This window comes from Schistocerca nitens, chromosome 5 (genome assembly GCF_023898315.1).
Source record: "Schistocerca nitens isolate TAMUIC-IGC-003100 chromosome 5, iqSchNite1.1, whole genome shotgun sequence".
Taxonomy (NCBI): Eukaryota; Metazoa; Arthropoda; class Insecta; order Orthoptera; family Acrididae; genus Schistocerca; species Schistocerca nitens.
The window spans coordinates 697681042-697701228 of NC_064618.1; the positions used below are offsets into that span (position 1 = coordinate 697681042).

Below are 20187 nucleotides of genomic sequence, written 5' to 3' on the forward strand. Positions count from 1 at the left end.
GCCCTCACAGTATGTATTTTCTTTAATGTCGTTTGTTGTTAGCAATATTAGCTTATTCCCAAGAGTTTGCAGCTTTCACTCAGTTAATACTAGGCAGAAATCAAATCTGCATGTGGAATGCACTTCCTTGACTCTTGTGCAGAAAGGAGTGCAGTATTCTGCTGCATCCATTTTCAATAAGCTACCACAAGAATTCAAAAATCTTAGCAGTAGCCCAAACACTTTTAAGTCTAAACTGAAGAGTTTCCTTATGGCTCACTCCTTCTACTCTGTCGAGGAGCTCCTGGAAGAGCTAAAAAATTAAGCAAATTCCAGTGTTACATTCTTGATTTTCTTTATTTAAAAAATGGTTCAAATGGCTCTGAGCACTATGGGACTTAACTTCTGAGGTCATCAGTCCCCTAGAACTTAGAACTACTTAAACTTATCTAACCTAAGGACATCATACACATCCATGCCCGAGGCAGGATTCGAACCTGCGACCGTAGCGGTCCCGCGGTTCCAGACTGTAGCGCCTAGAACCACTCGGCCACCCCGGCCGGCTTTCTTTATTTAAACTAACGACTTGTCGCCTGAATATGTTTCTCATATTTTATTTTATCTGTTTCTACAATCGTTAATTTCATGTATTGACTCGTTCCATGACCATGGAGACTTCTCCTAAATGTGGTCCCACGGAACAATAAATAAATAAATAAATAAATAAATAAAAAACGATTGCAGTGGGCACGGGACCATCGGGCTTCGACCACCGGTCAATGGGAACGTGTTCTCTCTTTGGATGAATCCCACTTTTGCTACTCTTGGCCGACGTTAGTCTCCACAGACGTCGTCATCGAGGTGAAGGGCGGCTCGAAATGTGCAGCACGCCACGGACGCAGGCTGGTGAGAGCACTATTATGCTATGGAAGACGTTCTCCTCCGCTTGCATGGGACCTATGGTAGCAATCGAAGACACACTGGCAACTGCGAAGTTCGCCTGGTGTAAATCATGTGGAACACATCTGGGTCGCTATCGGGTGCCATCACCGCGTACGCAAATCAGCGTACCTACATTTACGTGAATTACATGACCTGTGGTGGGTAGACATTTAAAATCACACACCTACAAAGAAACTGTCGGATCCTTGATACGCAGAATCAGTGATGTATTTCGTTCCAAACATATACAAACAAGTTGTTAAGCAAGTGGTCATAACGTTTGAGCGTCACTTACACGTTTCCTTTGTGGAACTACTGCAAACAAGAACAAGGAACCATGATATGAACTGCACATCATTTGTTATTTGAAGGAGTTAAAGCCATTTGAGTTAGCTTTTAAAACGTTACCTATACGAGGAAAAACTCTTTCATTACATTTAAATGTTTCTTTTTCTTCCCTAAAACCTCTGGGTTTTTTCAGAGAGCAAACGTTTCTCGTATAGCGGCTGTTTTAGGGAAGTCTCGGTGAGATGTAGATGGGGCAAACGGGTTACTATGTAAAGGATTGAATTTAAGTTATTGAGTAAGAAACTAAACCAATCTTAGACACGTAAGCATTTGTATCGGTCATTTTATCTAACACATTTTAATAAATTTCTCTGCTTTATGGGACAGCAGGCTTCCAAGCAGTGTAGGTCTTGGTGATTGTAATGGTTTGGGGGTGAGTAGATGGAGTTTTCAATCCGAAACACACTGAAGAACGTTACCAGATCCGTACAATCCCCGGAGCTCTTCACACATCATAACCATACACTGGATCAGTGTTAAGGCCATTTTTATTCGTCTCTTACCTGGAGTGTCTGTAGACTGTTGGTGTAAGGATGTTTCTACTGTAATGTGGCGGTAACTGTCCCAGATAGCAGTGTTTTATACCGCCTGTTTCAGTAAATTCACCAAACATAACTTCGCCGTGTGACCGTGCCTCGGAGGCAACAAAGTTCACTGTTATAACAGAAACAGACTGCCACAAACTCACTGTAAAAGTAAAGCAGAAATAAAGGCCTAATTAGTTCGCTCACGTAATATGCAGTTCTGGAAAGTTCGCAGATGTCGCTGTGAGTTTATCTACACGACACAAAATTGTAAACATAAGTCAGTGTCATTATAAATGTATTCTGCCCAGCATAACAAATTTTCCCGCCAAATTCAGTTAACTTTCTACTTCCCTTCCGCTCTCTATGCATAGTTTTCGAGTAACATTTCTGATTTATGAATACGATATTTATTGCATAACATTTCAGCGTTGCCCTCCAGTGTGAAATATACATGTGATTAACAACTCTCATGTAAATTACTTTCTTTTCCTCCTTAACTGAAACTTACTGTCCAGTGGGGAAGCCTAACATCCCCAATCAAGTCCTATGCCGTGCGTGTATAGTAAAGGTTATATAATTTCTTTTAGGTAATATGTTGTTGTTTTCTCGGTAAATTTTATTATTTCTGTGGTGTCACCGCCAGACACCACACTTGATAGGTGGTAGCTTAAATCGACCGTGGTCCATTAGTACATGTCGGACCCGCGTGTCGCCACTGTCAGGATCGCAGACCGAGCGCCACCACACGGCAGGTCTCGAGAGACTGACTAGCACTCGCCCCAGTTGTACGACGACTTTGCTAGCGACTACACTAACGAAGCCTTTCTCTCATTTGCCGAGAGACAGTTAGAATAGCCTTCAGCTAAGTACATGGCTACGACCTAGCAAGGCGCCATTTGTAACATTGCATGTATCTAAAGAGTCTCACTTGTATCGCCACAATCTCCAGATGGCTCATCAAGAACGATTTATACAATGAGGGATTAAAAGTTAAGTATTCAAGGAGCTACGTACTTTTCTTTATAACATTCATTACGTATCCTGTTTCAGACCTCAGTCCATCCTTCGTGAGTTAGCGCGTGCATCTTGACCGCCTCTTTCAATTAGTGTACGTAGTGTTGGCAAGTCTGCCGACACTACAATTTCATCTTCGGCGCTGCGGTACAATACAGCCATTACACTGTTCCATCATCATTACTATACCTTTAACTACAATAAATGCTAAGGGAAATTTTAAATATACAGCGTCCGTCACGATCCAAGGAGCAAAGCGTTCGTGCGGCCAGTCCACTTGTTAAACAAGCCTCAGCAATAAAATGCCAATATGAGACGATGAAATAAGTGGTCATTCATATTTGGGAATACTGTCCTATGTAATCGATTGATTCTGCAACCTAATCGTTTTTATCTGGAACTAGTTTCATTTAACAGTTGAGTAATTAATGCTAATATTAAACCATAAATGTTAAAAACATCGCGGTTGAGCAGCGAATGCTATTACACGATTCCTGAAAAATAGGACTAGAGTCAGCGGAACATGTTAAGATTTAATGTTTAAATGGCATAGTGTGTGGACAGTAAAACATTCCCATCAGCGGTACCCGGGTGTATGAAAGAATACATACAAACCAGAAAAGTTGTCGTGATTAACACTTCTGAGAAAGAAGTCCTTCTATCAGAGATAATGAAAACAGCATATCAACTATCAAAAAGTGTCTAAAAATGTAATATCAGTTAAAGCCAAGATACGTAATCACTACGCATTAATACAATCCTGGAAATTGAAATAAGAACACCGTGAATTCATTGTCCCAGGAAGGGGAAACTTTATTGACACATTCCTGGGGTCAGATACATCACATGATCACACTGACAGAACCACAGGCACATAGACACAGGCAACAGAGCATGCACAATGTCGGCACTAGTACAGTGTATATCCACCTTTCGCAGCAATGCAGGCTGCTAGTCTCCCATGGAGACGATCATAGAGATGCTGGATGTAGTCCTGTGGAACGGCTTGCCATGCCATTTCCACCTGGCGCCTCAGTTGGACCAGCGTTCGTGCTGGACGTGCAGACCGCGTGAGACGACGCTTCATCCAGTCCCAAACATGCTCAATGGGGGACAGATCCGGAGATCTTGCTGGCCAGGGTAGTTGACTTACACCTTCTAGAGCACGTTGGGTGGCACGGGATACATGCGGACGTGCATTGTCCTGTTGGAACAGCAAGTTCCCTTGCCGGTCTAGGAATGGTAGAACGATGGGTTCGATGACGGTGTGGATGTACCGTGCACTATTCAGTGTCCCCTCGACGATCACCAGTGGTGTACGGCCAGTGTAGGAGATCGCTCCCCACACCATGATGCCGGGTGTTGGCCCTGTGTGCCTCGGTCGTATGCAGTCCTGATTGTGGCGCTCACCTGCACGACGCCAAACACGCATACGACCATCATTGGCACCAAGGCAGAAGCGACTCTCATCGCTGAAGACGACACGTCTCCATTCGTCCCTCCATTCACGCCTGTCACAACACCACTGGAGGCGGGCTGCACGATGTTGGGGCGTGAGCGGAAGACGGCCTAACGGTGTGCGGGACCGTAGCCCAGCTTCATGGAGACGGTTGCGAATGGTCCTCGCCGATACCCCAGGAGCAACAGTGTCCCTAATTTGCTGGGAAGTGGCGGTGCGGTCCCCTACGGCACTGCGTAGGATCCTACGGTCTTGGCGTGCATCCGTGCATCGCTGCGGTCCGGTCCCAGGTCGACGGGCACGTGCACCTTCCGCCGACCACTGGCGACAACATCGATGTACTGTGGAGACCTCACGCCCCACGTGTTGAGCAATTCGGCGGTACGTCCACCCGGCCTCCCGCATGCCCACTATACGCCCTCGCTCAAAGTCCGTCAACTGCACATACGGTTCACGTCCACGCTGTCGCGGCATGCTACCAGTGTTAAAGACTGCGATGGAGCTCCGTATGCCACGGCAAACTGGCTGACACTGACGGCGGCGGTGCACAAATGCTGCGCAGCTAGCGCCATTCGACGGCCAACACCGCGGTTCCTGGTGTGTCCGCTGTGCCGTGCGTGTGATCATTGCTTGTACAGCCCTCTCGCATTGTCCGGAGCAAGTATGGTGGGTCTGACACACCGGTGTCAATGTGTTCTTTTTTCCATTTCCAGGAGTGTACAACGAATGTCTCTATACGCCACTGAAGGCCTTGCTCTGAACAGAACAGGCCGAATAAAGGAATCAGAAATATGATAAAGGTCTTGAGGTAAGTCACAAAGCCCAATCAAAGAAAACCGTGAATGCAACCCAACCTTCAACTCTACACACATTTAAAAACGACAACAGACATAATTTGCAGGAAAAGGATTGTTTTTTATGCCCACTTCTTTAATATGACTCCGCAGCGTTGTGCAGTCGAAAATTCCAGTACTTTTCCAAGCAGAACATCAAGGAGGCTTGGTTCACCGCGGTAATGCAAAACCAGTAACAAGTGGATAACGCTTGAAAGACGGCGGAACTGACGGTTTCATCGACTTTCACATTATCGATATCTGGGATGCAGAGTATATAGAGTAACACGTAGCTCAAATTAATTTGATCTGAAAACAGCCTATTTCTCTATTTTTATTAAAGTTTATTCGACAGAGATTGGCAGTACATGAAGTACTTGTAGGCGTTTTATTTCTTCTGAATTACATTTGGCTGGGCTGGCAGTTTCATAGACAGAGATCAGATCAAAGTGGACTGAAAAGCACCCTTACCTTACCGTAGTTTGTGAACGGTGTCGCCGACGCTAGACAGGAAAGCGTTCGCCGTAGAGTGTTGTGTGCGCTGGACAGGAAGAGGGGACTCTCGTCGTGAACCGACACAATGCGGACAGCAGTGGTGTCGTCGGAATTGTGCACGAGATGACCGCCACTCTCACCTTCCTAAAGCGTTTTCCTCTGGTGATGGCGTTGTAAAGTACAGTAAAGGTCCCAGAAGTTGGGCAACAATGAGCCTTTGTCGGAGAATGCAGAGCAGACTGGCGATAGGAGAGCCATTTACCGGTGGACACTAAGCAGGTTCTATGAATGCTACTGGAATTTACGGCTCTGTGCTCTCGGCCGAAAACGGCAGGCGAGGTGTGTGGATTCTATATGTGTGAGACTGCAACTTTCTCGTCCCAAAATACCTGTAGCTGGCCGCTCATATCTATAAAGCAGATAGAAACATAAGGAGGGTCTGGGAAACAACATACTGTAATGCAATAACGCGGTCTTTTGACGCTTCTAGAGGACAGAGCCAAAAGAAATTCCTTTATTTAGCTATAGAAAGGTTCCGAAATTCAAGGTGTAAATATATAAATGATACGATTAACTGATGGCATTGCTATCCTGAGTGAAGCTGAAGAAGAATTACATGATCTGCTGAACTGAATGGACAGTGTAATGGGTACATAATATGGACTAAAGTAAATCGAAGAAAGACGGAAGTAATGAGAAGTAGCAGAAATGAGAACAGCAAGAAGCTTATTAACCATCACCACTGATCGTCACGAAGTAGATGAAGTTAAGAAACTCTGCTGCCTAGGCAGCAAAATAACCAGTGACGGACGGAGCAAGGAGGACATGAAAAGCAAACTAGCACTGGCAAAAAGAGCATTCCTCGCCCAGAGAAGTCTGCTAGTATTAATCGTAGGCCTTACTTTGAGGAAGAAATTCCTGAGAATATACATTTGAAGTACAGCATTGTATGATAGTGAAACATGGACTGTGGGAAAACTGGAACAGAAGAGAATCGAGGCATTTGAGATGAGGTGCTACAGTCGAATGTTGAAAATTACTTTGACTGATAAGGTAAGGAATGGGGAGCTTCTGCGCAGAATCGGAGAGGAAACAAATATGTGGAAAACACTGAAAAGGAGAAGGGACAGCATGATACAACATCTGTTAAGACATTCGGGAATGACTTACATGGTACTAGAGGAAGCCGCAGAGGAAGACAGAGGCTGGAATGCATCTGGCAGATAACTGAGGATGTAGGTTGAAATGATACTCTGAGATGAAGAGGTTGGCATAGTAGAGGAATTCATGGCGGGCCGCATGAACCCAGTCAGAAGACTTATAACCAAAAAAATCTGGGTGTGAAAATGCCGGAATTTCAGTAGTCAGCCTGGTCTGAAGTAGTAGTTTTGTAACGTTATTGACAAGTGGGAGGACGCTCCAAGAGAACTTATACTTGTCATTGGATGACTGCTCATGAGAGTCTAGGACTGGCCCTCGAAGATGGGATGTAGGTTGCGGGGAAGCTGCTAGTGAGAGAGTCACTTCGAATTCTGCTCACAGAATTTGATGTGGAAGTAGTCGTTTCACTTTCCAGCTCCAACTGGAACATAAGGTAAGGTTTGCGTTAGGTAGCTTTTCCCGATTCACGGGCATTGCCTGACACAGTGGCCACCGACTGCAGCACTGGCGTACTGCAGAACGACGCTAAAATATTGAGATCTGCAGTCAGCTTCAGCGAGTGTAGGTCGCATTGTACTCACAAGGGAACCTCCCCATCGCACCCCCGTCAGATTTAGTTATAAGTTGGCACAGTGGATGGGCCTTGAAAAGATGAACACGGATCAATCGAGAAAACAGGAAGAAGTTTTGTGGAACTATGAAAAAAATAAGCAAAATATACAAACTTAGTAGTACATGCGCAAGATATGCAACATCAAGGATAGAATGAGCTCAGGAGCGCCATGGTCCCGTGGTTAGCGTGAGCAACTGCGGAAGCAGAGGTCCTTGGTTCAAGTCTTCCCTCCAGTGAAAAGTTTAATTTCTTTACTTTCGCAAAGTTAAGATCTGTCCATTCATTCATTGACCTCTTTGTTCACTGTAATAAGTTTTGTCTCTGTGTTTTGCGACCGAAACGCAAAACCGTGCGATTAGTAGACGAAAGGACGTGCCTCTCCAATGGGAACCGAAAACATTTCATCGCAAGGACATAGGTCAACCGACTCCTCCACAGAAAAACATGTATGATATATTCTATACGACACTGGTGACGGCATGTGCGACCCACCTAACTTGTACACCTGGCGAATGGGTAAAAAGATTCTTCTACCTTGCCCGATTTAGGATTTCTTGTGGATATGATAGTCACTCCCAAAAAAGTGATCAAAACATAAAGAGTTTGTCACATAAACTGAAAATAAAAAATTAAATTCTCCCGAGGAAGGACTTGAACCGAGGACCTCTCATTCCGCAGCTGCTCACGCTAATCACGGGACCACGGCGCTCCTCAGCTCAGATTGTCCTAGATGTTGTATATGTTGCGCATGGACTACTCAGTTTGTATATTTTGCTTATTTTTTCATAGTTCCACACAACTTCTTCCTGCTTTCTCGATTGATCTGTGTTGAGTTTTTCAAGGCCTATCCACTGTGCCAACTTATAACTAAATCTGAGGGGGGTGCGATGGGGAGGTTCCCTCGTCAGTAAACGTTAGAGTGTTGTTGAGTAGGAGGAAGACGCCCTTCTGCATGCATATTTTTTTTACGAACTCAAATTTTGACAGTCACTGTTGTCAGATCGCGGAAACAGGTTAGTGTGCTAAAAATGTAGTTACCCACCATTCGGTTCCTTGTTTTGAATCCCCGCCAGCCTTAGTTACTTGTAAATGTTTCATGTTGTTGTGATAATTTGTCAGTGCAGGGGATCACAAATAATGAAATATTCTGGGCTATTATGCCGCCGTCGAATGGATTTCACCTTAAAACCCGACATTTCGTCCCCATTTGCGGAGGACATTATCAAGGGGGATCGTAGCTACTTTCAGTTCCGATTCACACCCTGATACTGTGATGACAATAGCAAAATTCCGCTTCCGCACAGTGGCGTGACGTCATATGTTTTGAATGCGCGGGCACCATTGACCGTAGTCGAATGCCGTCGTCTGCTGGTGCTATCACCTCATGGTGGAAGACTGGTGCACATCTTCTCAGCATCAGAATCGGGATGTCACTCCGTTTCACGCCCTGAAATTCCTGAGTGTTTAACAACATTTGTGGCCCATCTGTAAAACATTTCGTGGTATCCGCGTATCAATGAACTGAGTCCTATCAAAAGGAATGCGGTGGTCTTCTGGCTGCAAAGCATATTCCGCAGTAGCTGATCTGTGAGTCTCCACTCTTTTGCAATTGCCCTTGTGTTTTTCTGATCGTTTATTGGCCTTTATTTTCGTAGATGTGTAGCAGTCTTCCACCATGGGGTAGTAGAAACAGCGAAAGATAGCAACCAATAAGGGCCATTTGCTTTTGGACATTAAAAACATGTCACGCCACGCCACGCCACTGCTTTGAAGCACGTGGAAGCGGAATTTTGCTGTAGTCAGTAACAAGGCAGGGTGTGAATCCGGCCTTCAAAAGTACTCCGCTGATGGGGACGAAACGTTAGGTTTTAGAGTGAAATACAGGTTCATTAGAAATTTTGGAAATATGTGGTAAGATCTTATGAGGCCAAACTGCTGAGGTCAGCGCTCCCTAAGCTTACACACTACTTACTCTTAACTTACGCCTAGGACAACACACACACCCTTGCCCGAGGGACGACTCGAACCTCCGACGGGGGGAGCCGCGCGAACCGTGACAGGACGCCCAAGACAGCGCAGCTTCCCCCCGTGCGGTCAGGTTAACTACCCAAAGGCGTAGGTAGTGGGTTAGGACATGTTTTTGGAGGATATCTTTGAGCGCATTCTACTCAAGAAGAAGTTCCTACAGCAAACTGGTTTTCAAGTAAATCCAAAACTAAAGAGAATCTACGAAAACAAAGAAGGATCATCGTAGGAAATGGACGTGGGAATATAGGGTTAACGTTAGCAAGGACAAGGAAAAATTTCAGTTGAACCAGCACGGTCCAGGTGTTTTCAATAGTAAAAGGAAAATCATATGTGTATACAATATTTTGACACTGTCAGTCGTACAAATTGTTTCTCAGAAGTGCCTTTTATTTTACTGTGGCTAGTATGTGTCAAAACTGGGAATACCTTTGGAGTCGCTTCTTGTTGACACCTTTGGTAAGCTATGCAACACATCAGCCACTGCTTATTTGCTTTCCAGAGTTATATGGTACCAAATTGATACGTACAGTTCACGCAATTCCTGTAAATTGTGGGCTGGTAGTTCGTGAGTGCGGAGCTGACACCTGATAGCTTCCCAGATGTGTACCATCGGGTTAACGTCAGGTGCACATGGTAGCCAAGTTATCAACGTGAGTTCACTACAATGCCTCCCAAACCACTGTAGCACGATTCTGGCCTTGTGACAGGGACAGGTATACGTTTTGGGAGATGTCGTCACCATCGGGTAAATCATACACCAAGCAGATGCTCCACAACACACATAGTCCGCAGCTATCATGATAGTGCTATCGATTACTACGACTGATCCAGTGGAAGATCAGGGGAATGTTTCCCATAGCATAATATTGATCCCCCACGTTGCCTGCATTGTTGGCACGATGCGCGTTTCAGTCATTGTCCTACATGATGGCGAATCTGGACACGATCATCGACCTGGTGTAACAAAAACATGATTCATCCGCCCAAGCTCCACGTTTCCATAGACCGATCTTGATGATTAGATGGCCACAGCATTCATAACAGACAATGCTGATGTGTCATCATGTGTGTAACTTGTGCCCCTCGTCTGCTACCGAGCCCCATGTTAAACATTGTGAGCTTGACGGTGTGCTCCGTAAACACTGGGATCTGTGTCTGCGTTGTCCTCTATTACGCATCCCTGTTTATTCTGCTTTACAGAGCGGCGAAGTCTCCGACCTCCCCGTTCTGTGCTGTGTGGTCGTCAGACACCTTTTTGCCTACTCGTGCTTTCACAGTCCTTCAACCACTTTTCATAAATGCTGACGATTAGAAGCACAGTAACAGCCGACCAGTTTCACCGTTTCTGAGATGCTCATTCTCAGGTAGTAGGCCACAACAATCTGCTCTTTGTCGAAGTCACGTGTGTCTGGAATTACCCCATTTGAGCACATATCGTCACTAGAATGATTCCCCATCCAAAAAAAAATAAAAATTGAAAACACATTCAGCCATCTGTATTTCCTATTTTATTTTACTTATGCGACCAGTTCCGACGTTACACAACGCTATCCTCATGCTCCCTGACCGACGTGTAGGAAGAATCCAGTCTCATGTGCAATCGAAATAGGTGCCACCATTCAGTAACTTGTATCCGTAGCCTATTTTTTTTAACAACGCGATCCCTTTATTCGTCAATTGCAGACTCTGCAGCTGGTTCGGCAATGGAATTGTTATATTCATAACAGTAGTGACAAACTACAAGATTTGGCTTTGGTGACTTTTCCCGAAATAAACTTTGATAAAATCCTATTTGATGAACAACTTTTCGACACTAAATTTGTGCAAAAGTTGTTTTTATTATTTTCATTTTATTCATTCAAACATTCACGTGAAATCAGTTCCAGGCATTAACGTCTATCATCTGTGGCTACCTAACGAATTGCAGATCACTTCTATAACCTGGCATTGTATATCATCAAAAATAAATTAGAGCAATTTATACTTTGTCAATCCCAAAATATACTTCCAGCATACATCGTCAGTGATTATTAGAATGCACTATGTGTCGAAACTCTTGTTATACTGAAACGTAAGACTGGTACACGTAACATCATGAACCCATCTACATCATTCTGTATGTATAGACGTAACCATGTACAATACTGTATCGCTTTTGTGGCACATACGCACAGAAGACGTATTTCTGTTCACAGTTTTTAATGTTGCTGAGCAACAGTCGTACAATAATTTTTAAACGAACACACCACCATTTTACTCTATTGTTGTTTATTTAATTACGACCCAGGTTTCAGCCTTTTATGTTATTTTCAAGTGATTGAGCGTATGTCATTAACATGTATTTGCAGGACATCAAGCTTAAAATTGATCATAAATTAAGGAAAATATTCACTGCCCACGAAATGTCAGAAGTAAAATATTTTAAAGATGATGGAAAGTATTCGCTTCCCACGAAATGCCAGATGTAAAATCAAGATCAAGATGATTTTACATCTGCAATTTCATGGGGAGCGAATATTTTTAAGATGATGAATTTACATCTGGCATTTAGTGGGGAGCGAATATTGTTCCTAATTTGCGGCCAATTTTAGGCTTGATGTCTTGCAGTGTATGTTAATGACACAAACTAAATCACTTGAAAATGACATGAAAGGTCGAAACCTGGGTCGTACGAGGTGCATTCAAGTTCTAAGGCCTCCGACTTCTTTTCTCCGGACTGGAAAGAGATAGAAACATGCGCATTGTTTTAAAATGAGGCCGCTTTCATTGTCAATACGCCCCAGAGATGGCAGCACCGTATGGCAGATGGAATTTTACCGTCAGCGGCGAGAATGAGAACTGTTTTAAATACATAAAATGGCGACGTTTTCCTTACTTGAACAGCGTGCAATCATTCGTTTTCTGAATTTGCGTGGTGTGAAACCAATTGAAATTCATCGACAGTTGAAGGAGACATGTGGTGATGGAGTTATGGATGTGTCGAAAGTGCGTTCGTGGGTGCGACAGTTTAATGAAGCCAGAACATCGTGTGACAACAAACCGAAACAACCTCGGGCTCGCACAAGCCGGTCTGACGACATGATCGTGAAAGTGGAGAGAATTGTTTTGGGGGATCGCCTCCAGAGTTGGCATTTCTGTGGGTTCTGTGCACACAATCCTGCATGACGACCTGAAAATGCGAAAAGTGTCATCCAGGTGGGTGCCACGAATCTTGACGGACGACCACATGGCTGCCCGTGTGTCATGTTGCCAAGCAATGTTGACGCGCAACGACAGCATGAATGGGACTTTCTTTTCGTCGGTTGTGACAATGGACGAGACGTGGATGCCATTTTTCAATCCAGAAACAAAGCGCCAGTCAGCTCAATGGAACCACACAGATTCACCGCCACCAAAAAAATTTCGGGTAACCGCCAGTGCTGAAAAAATGATGGTGTCCATGTTCTGGGACAGCGAGGGCGTAATCCTTACCCATTGCGTTCCAAAGGGCACTACGGCAACAGGTGCATCCTACGAAAATGTTTTGAAGGACAAATTCCTTCCTGCACTGCAACAAACACGTCCGGGAAGGGCTGCGCGTGTGCTGTTTCACCAAGACAACGCACCCGCACATCGAGCTAACGTTACGCAACAGTTTCTTCGTGATAACAACTTTGAAGTAATTTCTCATGCTCCCTACTCACCTGACCTGGGTCCTAGTGACTTTTGGCTTTTTCCAACAATGAAAGACACTCTCCGTGGCCGCACATTCACCAGCCGTGCTGCTATTGCCTCAGCGATTTTCCAGTGGTCAAAACCGACTCCTAAAGAAGCCTTCGCCGCTGCCATGGAATCATGGCGTCAGCGTTGTGAAAAATGTGTTCGTCTGCAGGGCGATTACGTCGAGAAGTAACGCCAGTTTCATCGATTTCGGGTTAGTAGTTAATTAGAAAAAGAATCGTTGGCCTTAGAGCTTGAATGCACCTCGTAATTAAATAAACAACAATATAGCCAAATGTCTTTGTGTTCATTTAAAAAATATTCCTGTTAACATGTACTAGCAATGTGTTACAATGTAAAATGAGGCTGGAAGCTTAAGATACGTACTGAGAAATGACCATAGTTGACATTGGCCGATCACACAGATAATAAAAGAAATGCAACCTACTTCGAGCACGTTTTCATTCTCAAAACCTGCTACACAATATCAGGTTGTGCATGTTCTGCCTCACATGTATCGTGCTATGAACAGTCCACTGCGCCATCGCTGCTTCTGTATACAAGCAAGCGGCTCTAGGCGCTAAAGTCTAGAACCGCGCCACCACTACGGTCGCAGGTTCGAATCCTGCCTCTGGCATGGATGTATGTGATGTCCTTAGGTTAGTTAGATTTAAGTAGTTCTGAGTTCTAGGGGACTGATAACCTCAGAAGTTAAGTCCCATGGTGCTGAGAGCCATTTGTATATAAGCACGAGTAACGTCACACAACATGCGAAATGTAATCATTTAGGTAACGCGTAGATACAGCCAGCCATGTTTTACATAGAAGCAATCTTACAACTTGATGACTACCATGATTAAGGTATCGTACTTGAGCATAGGAGAAGTACGTTTTTGGGCACTATTGACGTTGAATCTCATGATGGCATGCTGAGAACTTATCTGTACTTGCTATACTATGTAAACTATGCCCCGCCAAAAATCTACATCTACAGGGATACTCTGCAAATCACATTTAAGTACCTGGCTGAGGGTTCACCTAACCTCGTCCACTATAATTCTCTTTTATTGCAATCTCGTACAGCGTCCTGAAAAAACGAACAGCTGTATCTTTCCGTACGAGATCCTGTTTCACTTTGTTTTGTTATGATGATCGTTTCTTCCTCTGTAGGTAGGTGTCAACAAAATATTTTCGGATTCGGAGGGGAAAGTTGGTGATTGAAATTTAATGAGAAGATTCCACCGCAACGACAAAGACCTTTGTTTTCATGATTTCCACCTCAAGCCCTGTATCACTTCATCGACATTCTCTCTCCTATTTCGCGATAATACAAAACGTGCTGCCGTTCTTTGGACTTTCTCGACGTACTCCGTCAGTTATATCTGGTATGGATCCCACACCGCGCAGCAGTACTCTAAGAGAGTACGGACAAGTCTAACAAGCGTAGTGTAGACAGCCACAACATTTTCTATGTGTTCCTTCCATTTTAAGTAGTTCGTAATTTTAATTTCTAGATATTTAGTTCAGTTCACGACCTTTATATTTGACTGATTTATCGTGAAGTCGAGGTTTAACGTATTCCTTTTAGCACTCATGAGGATGGCCACACAATATTCGTTATTTAGGGTCAATTGCCAATTTTTGCACCATACCGGTTATGTTTTCTAAATAGTATTATAATTTGCTTTGATCTTCTGATGACTTTGTCAATAAACGACAGCATCATCTGCAAACAATCTAAGACGGCTGCTCAATTGCCTCCTAAATTTTTTATGCAGATAAGGAACAGCAAAGGGCCTGTAACAGAACGTTGGGGAACGCCAGAAACCACTTCTGTTTTACTCGATGACTTTCCGTCAGTTACTACGAACTGTGATCTCTGTGACAGGAAATCACGAATTCAGTCACATAACTGAAACGAATTTCCATAAGCACGCAATTTCACTACAAACTGTTTGTGCGTAATGGTGTCAAAAGCCTTTTGGAAATCTAGAAATACGTAATACATTTGAAATCTCTTGTCAATAAGACTCAACACTTCGTGTCAGTAAAGAGATAGTTGCGTTTCACAAGAACGATGTTTTCTAAATTCGTGTTGTCTGTGTGTGTCAATAGGCTGTTCTGTTCGAGGTAATGAATAATGTTCGAGTACACTATATGTTCCAAAATCCTACTGCATATCGACGTTAGTAATATAGGCCTGTAATTTAGTGGATTATTCCTACTACCTTTCTTGAATATTGGTGTGACCTGTGAAACTTTCCAGTCTTTGTAAATGGATCTTCTGTCGAGCGAACGGTTGTATGTAGTTACATGAATAAATGAAAAGAAAATTACACAAGAAACATATGTCGACATTTGACCTTTGTCACAACAGCAAATCTGCGCAGCATGCAAGCTTTCAAGCTTTCAAGCTTTCAAAGTAGTTTTTCTTTTCTACTTTCAGCTTTCGAATTCAATCTACACAGAGAGATTTACTTGACTGTTTCTGATACGATACCGCCCAGTAGCTTAGCGAGACTCTTGACGTGAGCCGGACTTGTAGCTGACGTACCCCTCCGCCTGTGTTGCAGCGACGGAGAAGAGCCTGCGGCTGCAGCCCTACAAGCCGACCGGCGACTCGGTGAACGTGTCGTGCCGCGCCCAGGGCGTCTTCCCGGAGCCAAAGATGGTCCTCTACAAGTACAGCGACGGCGACCCCAAGTGAGTACCTGCTGCCACTGCGCAGAGGCCAGCACACTTGTTCTGGGTAGTTGTGAGGTTAATGTGATGCACGATAGTGTAAACACTAGTAGAGCTCAATAATTTGCTGAACTTCAGCTGTCGATGTGTTATGTTACTTAGTACTCAAAACTACGCTCTATCATGTTCAACCTCGTCGAGTAAGAGTGGTAAAAAACGCTAGATGGGGATCGGGGTCCACACAGTTTACATTTTCGGAGAGGGTAAGGCTCATTAGCCTCTCCGATTGAGACAGCTTTCCACGATTTTCTTTCTTGTGACCATCTATTTATTCAACCCCCAATACTCAGTATTTCGTTGTTTGATAGGCTACATGGAAGGGGGTGAGAAGGTGGGGGGACATGATGGGACACTTTTTTCTTCCCGGAATCTAGGTAGAGTTTTTTTTATCCATTACAGAATTATCTCAAATTTCTAGTAGTCGTTGTCTGACTACTCCATTAAGCAGCCGATTCACTATTCCCGATCACGACGATAAAAACTGCATCCTTATCAATATCTATACAGGGTGTTCCCAAACTATTCTTTCAAATTAATACAGGAAGCAGAGAACATGAAAACAAATATGCTTGGTTAAGATACATATGATCCGTGACGGCAATTTATGATACTAGGCACGATTTAAATGAAGGTAGTCTATCATGCCAATTACAGTAGTGGCATCCATTAGATCTACTCGATTGTGCGACCATTAGCCTGTGTGCGCGTAGTATATTGTCGGACAACTGCCATGTCCATTCGCAGACTTCGGGTCTTCTTTTCTTTCCACAACAGTATCATACACAGTCTGCGTCATATGCCCCCAGAGGAAGAAATCCAGGCACGTGAGGTCAGGTGACCTGGGTGGCCAATACACAGGGCCCTGTGGACGATTCGTCGATTCCCAAAGATGGCTCTTCGACGATTCCCTATAGCAGTGCTCAAAAGGCTGGCGCCCCATCGTGCTGGAAATACATACTTTGTTTAATGTTCAGTGGTATGTCCAACCAGTACAGCCAACCATCGGTACACAGAGCAGTTTTGTATATCAGTACATATTCGCAGTCAGCGAAACTAACGGAGTAGGTTACGTCAGCTCAGAACCACTAATGTAATGTTCCCTAGCTTTACAACTTCAAAGACCATAACTACCTGATCAAAATGTATTTATTTTGATGTTCTCTACCCCCTACATTAATATGAACTAATTGTTTCGTAACGCACTGTATACCTTGGGTTTTCATACTTTTCACTCTGTTCAGGAGATACTAAACAGATTCCTCGGTGCGGCTGCGGTTTCGTCTCTGTTCGGTAGTCATGCTGAATACGAAGCTTTACAGAACTGTGATGAAATAATGTTTTCAATCTTTTTCTGTCGGTTTCTCTGTCAGACATAAACGACCTGCAGAACGGGGCTGGTCCAACTGCCATGCACACGGATTCCGTCGCCGATTCCCCCAACACATAAACATGGCAACTGCGTACATGCCAGTCTTCCGTTCCTATTTCCCACAATGACGTCATCTGCATTTGATCCAAAACAGAATTACGAGAGTAATTTAACATTTGTCTACGGAAAAAAAAAGCCACGATGGCTTGACGGTTCTGCATTCAGTCACTCAACGTAGGTCGGTATTTGTGATATAGCTGACATTTGATTTATCGGCAATAGGCCGTTGTCCAAGGCATAATTATCTGTCTAACGTTTCGTCTTCTACTGCTGGAGATTTCATCACAGTCGTTAACGATTCAGAAAGCTGTTACGGACTCAACAAAAGCTCAAGAAGCCGAATTCTTAATAATTATGTATCCAAACAACTGTCCGTTCGGGATTTTATCAGATCGCTGCCTAAGATCGCTGACGAGGGAACGTTCCTAAGTGTCAATAAATGATCTTGATGAAACTTTTCGAGTGCGTAGAGGGCAAAATAATGCAATACGTATGTTTTGTTTATGGCCCAATTGCACTTTTAAGGGGTATATCACACTACGAAAGATAATTTGGTATATTAGGTTTGAAGGAATATCTTCAGAACAGTGACATATGGATAATTTTTCTGATATAAAAGTAGATACGTAATTAGCATTCTTGAAAACTGTCTAATCGAATTTTGTATTAATATGAAATTTTGCAAAATACTTTACCACAATCAATTAATTTTGAAAAATGGAAACCTTTGTTACAATATAAATTAAAGAAGCTCTCAAGTTCCATACAGCCATTTGTAATAAAACTGCTTTCTGAAATACTGTAATTCGATAATAAGGTGCACACATGAGCTGTTGGAGTATTTACAACATATCTGATTAAAATATCTAAACATTCAGTATTAGTCTAGTTTATTTTGCTTATATTTGTTTTAAATTTGAATTGTTATTTTACGTTTTATATTCACTTTCTTTCTTTTTATTTTGTTATTATTTTATCGTTTTACATAAGTATATTTTGCTAAGTGAAAATAATAAATAACTCGTTACTATGATACAAATTTGTTAGAAAAATAACAATATGCAAAGAAATGCTTAAATCATAATGATTTCTTACTCCAAGAACATCAACGAGGGAACACAATGGAAAACAAAATCAGCGAGATTTCAAGTGGTCACGGATAGTTCTAAATATTCTGATTTGTCTCAGGCATGTTTCAGTACACAGGTAAGCCATGGCGAAGAGAATTGATCATGTACTAGTGACTGCAGATTCATTACATTGTTTCTCAAGAGTTTGTTGAGATCACAATCATTAGATAGAGCTGCATTTGAAAATCGTCACGCAAAGTTCTTCAAACATCGAAATTCATCTACATCTCATGATTATACCCGTGACGTCGAAGCTTTTGGGATCACGAGGTGAAGGAGTTCCTTGTCATCGGGTACGATGGTCTGTACAGATCTTTCACACTGACCACTAGGCTTTTCATAGTTTTAAAAGAAACTAATGGTATATTTGGACCTAGAATCTCTTTTTGAAGCCCCAACGATGTTGGAAGCAGGTTGGGAGAAGATTTTCAGATCTAATTCTGGTTGGTTGGTTGTGTTGGGGAAGGAGACCAGACAGCGAGGTCATCGGTCTCATCGAATTAGGGAACGACGGGGAAGGAAGTCGGCCGTGGCCTCTGAAAGGAACCATCCCGGCATTTGCCTGGAGCGATTTAGGGAAATCATGGAAAACCTAAATCAGGATGGCCGGACGCGGGATTTAACCGTCGTCCTCCCGAATGCGAGTCCAGTGTCTAACCACTGCGCCACCTCGCTCGGTATCTAATTCTGCTGAATGATTTTGATGCCAGTCTCCACTTGAGAAACAATTTAATAAAACTGCAGTCACTGGTACATAATCACTTCTCTTTACCATGGCTTGCTGAATTTTGTTTTATATTATGTTCTCCGTCGTGTATATTATGCGAAGAAATTTCGTTTATTTTATCTTCAGGGTATAAGAAAACGTTATGTTTTAAGCATTCAGTTGCAGGTTATCATTACTCTAATGATTTCGTATCGTAATGAGTTACCTTTTCTTCCCATTAACAAAATACACGAAGGTGAAATGGTAGACTTTGTTCCGCTAAATATCCTGTATTCTGTGGTCCCTCCGGTATCCTGTTTCATCAACCCGTCCATCTCTCCACATTTCCCGTTCCTCCCCGTTCTTGAGGAGAACCACCCTATTTCTTGCTGTATGTGTCTATTTAATTTTACCAAATGAGTTGGCAAAGTGGGAATAGAGTAGATTCCGAGAGGGTGGCAGATCAAACGGAGATGACGGATATTTGTTTCGCAAAGAATCACCTATTTCCTTCCCTGCCCTTTTCGAATCCGTATTTGTCACCCATTGGCGTCGATAATGCTGCGTTAAATCATGTCTTCCTCAACCACAAAACAACAGATTTAGAAGAGAGTTACCAAGTTCAGTCAACCAAGAATGTTTTGTTAACATGTAAAAACCAAAACAGTCTATGATCGCAAGTACACTACTGGTCATGAAAATTGCTACACCAAGAAGAAATGCTGATGATAAACGGATATTCATTGGATAAATATATTATAATAGAACTGACATGTGATTACATTTTCACGCAATTTGGGTGCATAGATCCTGAGAAATCAATACCCAGAACAACCACCTCTGGCCGTAATAAGGGCCTTGATACGCCTGGGCATTGAGTCAAACAGAGCTTGGATGGCGTGTAAAGGTACAGCTACCCATGCAGCTTCAACACGATACCACAGTTCATCAAAAGTAGTGACTGGCGTATTGTGACGAGCCAGTTGCTGGGCCACCATTGACCAGATGTTTTCAATTGGTGAGAGATACGGAAAATGTGCTGGCCAGCGCCGCAGTCGAACATTTTCTGTATCCAGAAAGGC

At 43.3% G+C, this 20187-nt stretch overlaps 1 protein-coding gene across 2 annotated transcripts in view; it reads left to right on the forward strand.

Annotated features, from left to right (window-relative positions):
• The window catches only part of LOC126259427 (selection and upkeep of intraepithelial T-cells protein 6-like), a 475400-nt gene that overhangs the window by 381268 nt on the left and 73945 nt on the right, over positions 1-20187 (forward strand). For both annotated transcript variants that reach the window (XM_049956225.1, XM_049956226.1), the window contains exon 3: positions 15672-15801. In XM_049956225.1, coding sequence (XP_049812182.1) covers positions 15672-15801 — 130 coding nt within the window. The remainder of the gene's footprint in view (positions 1-15671; positions 15802-20187) is intronic.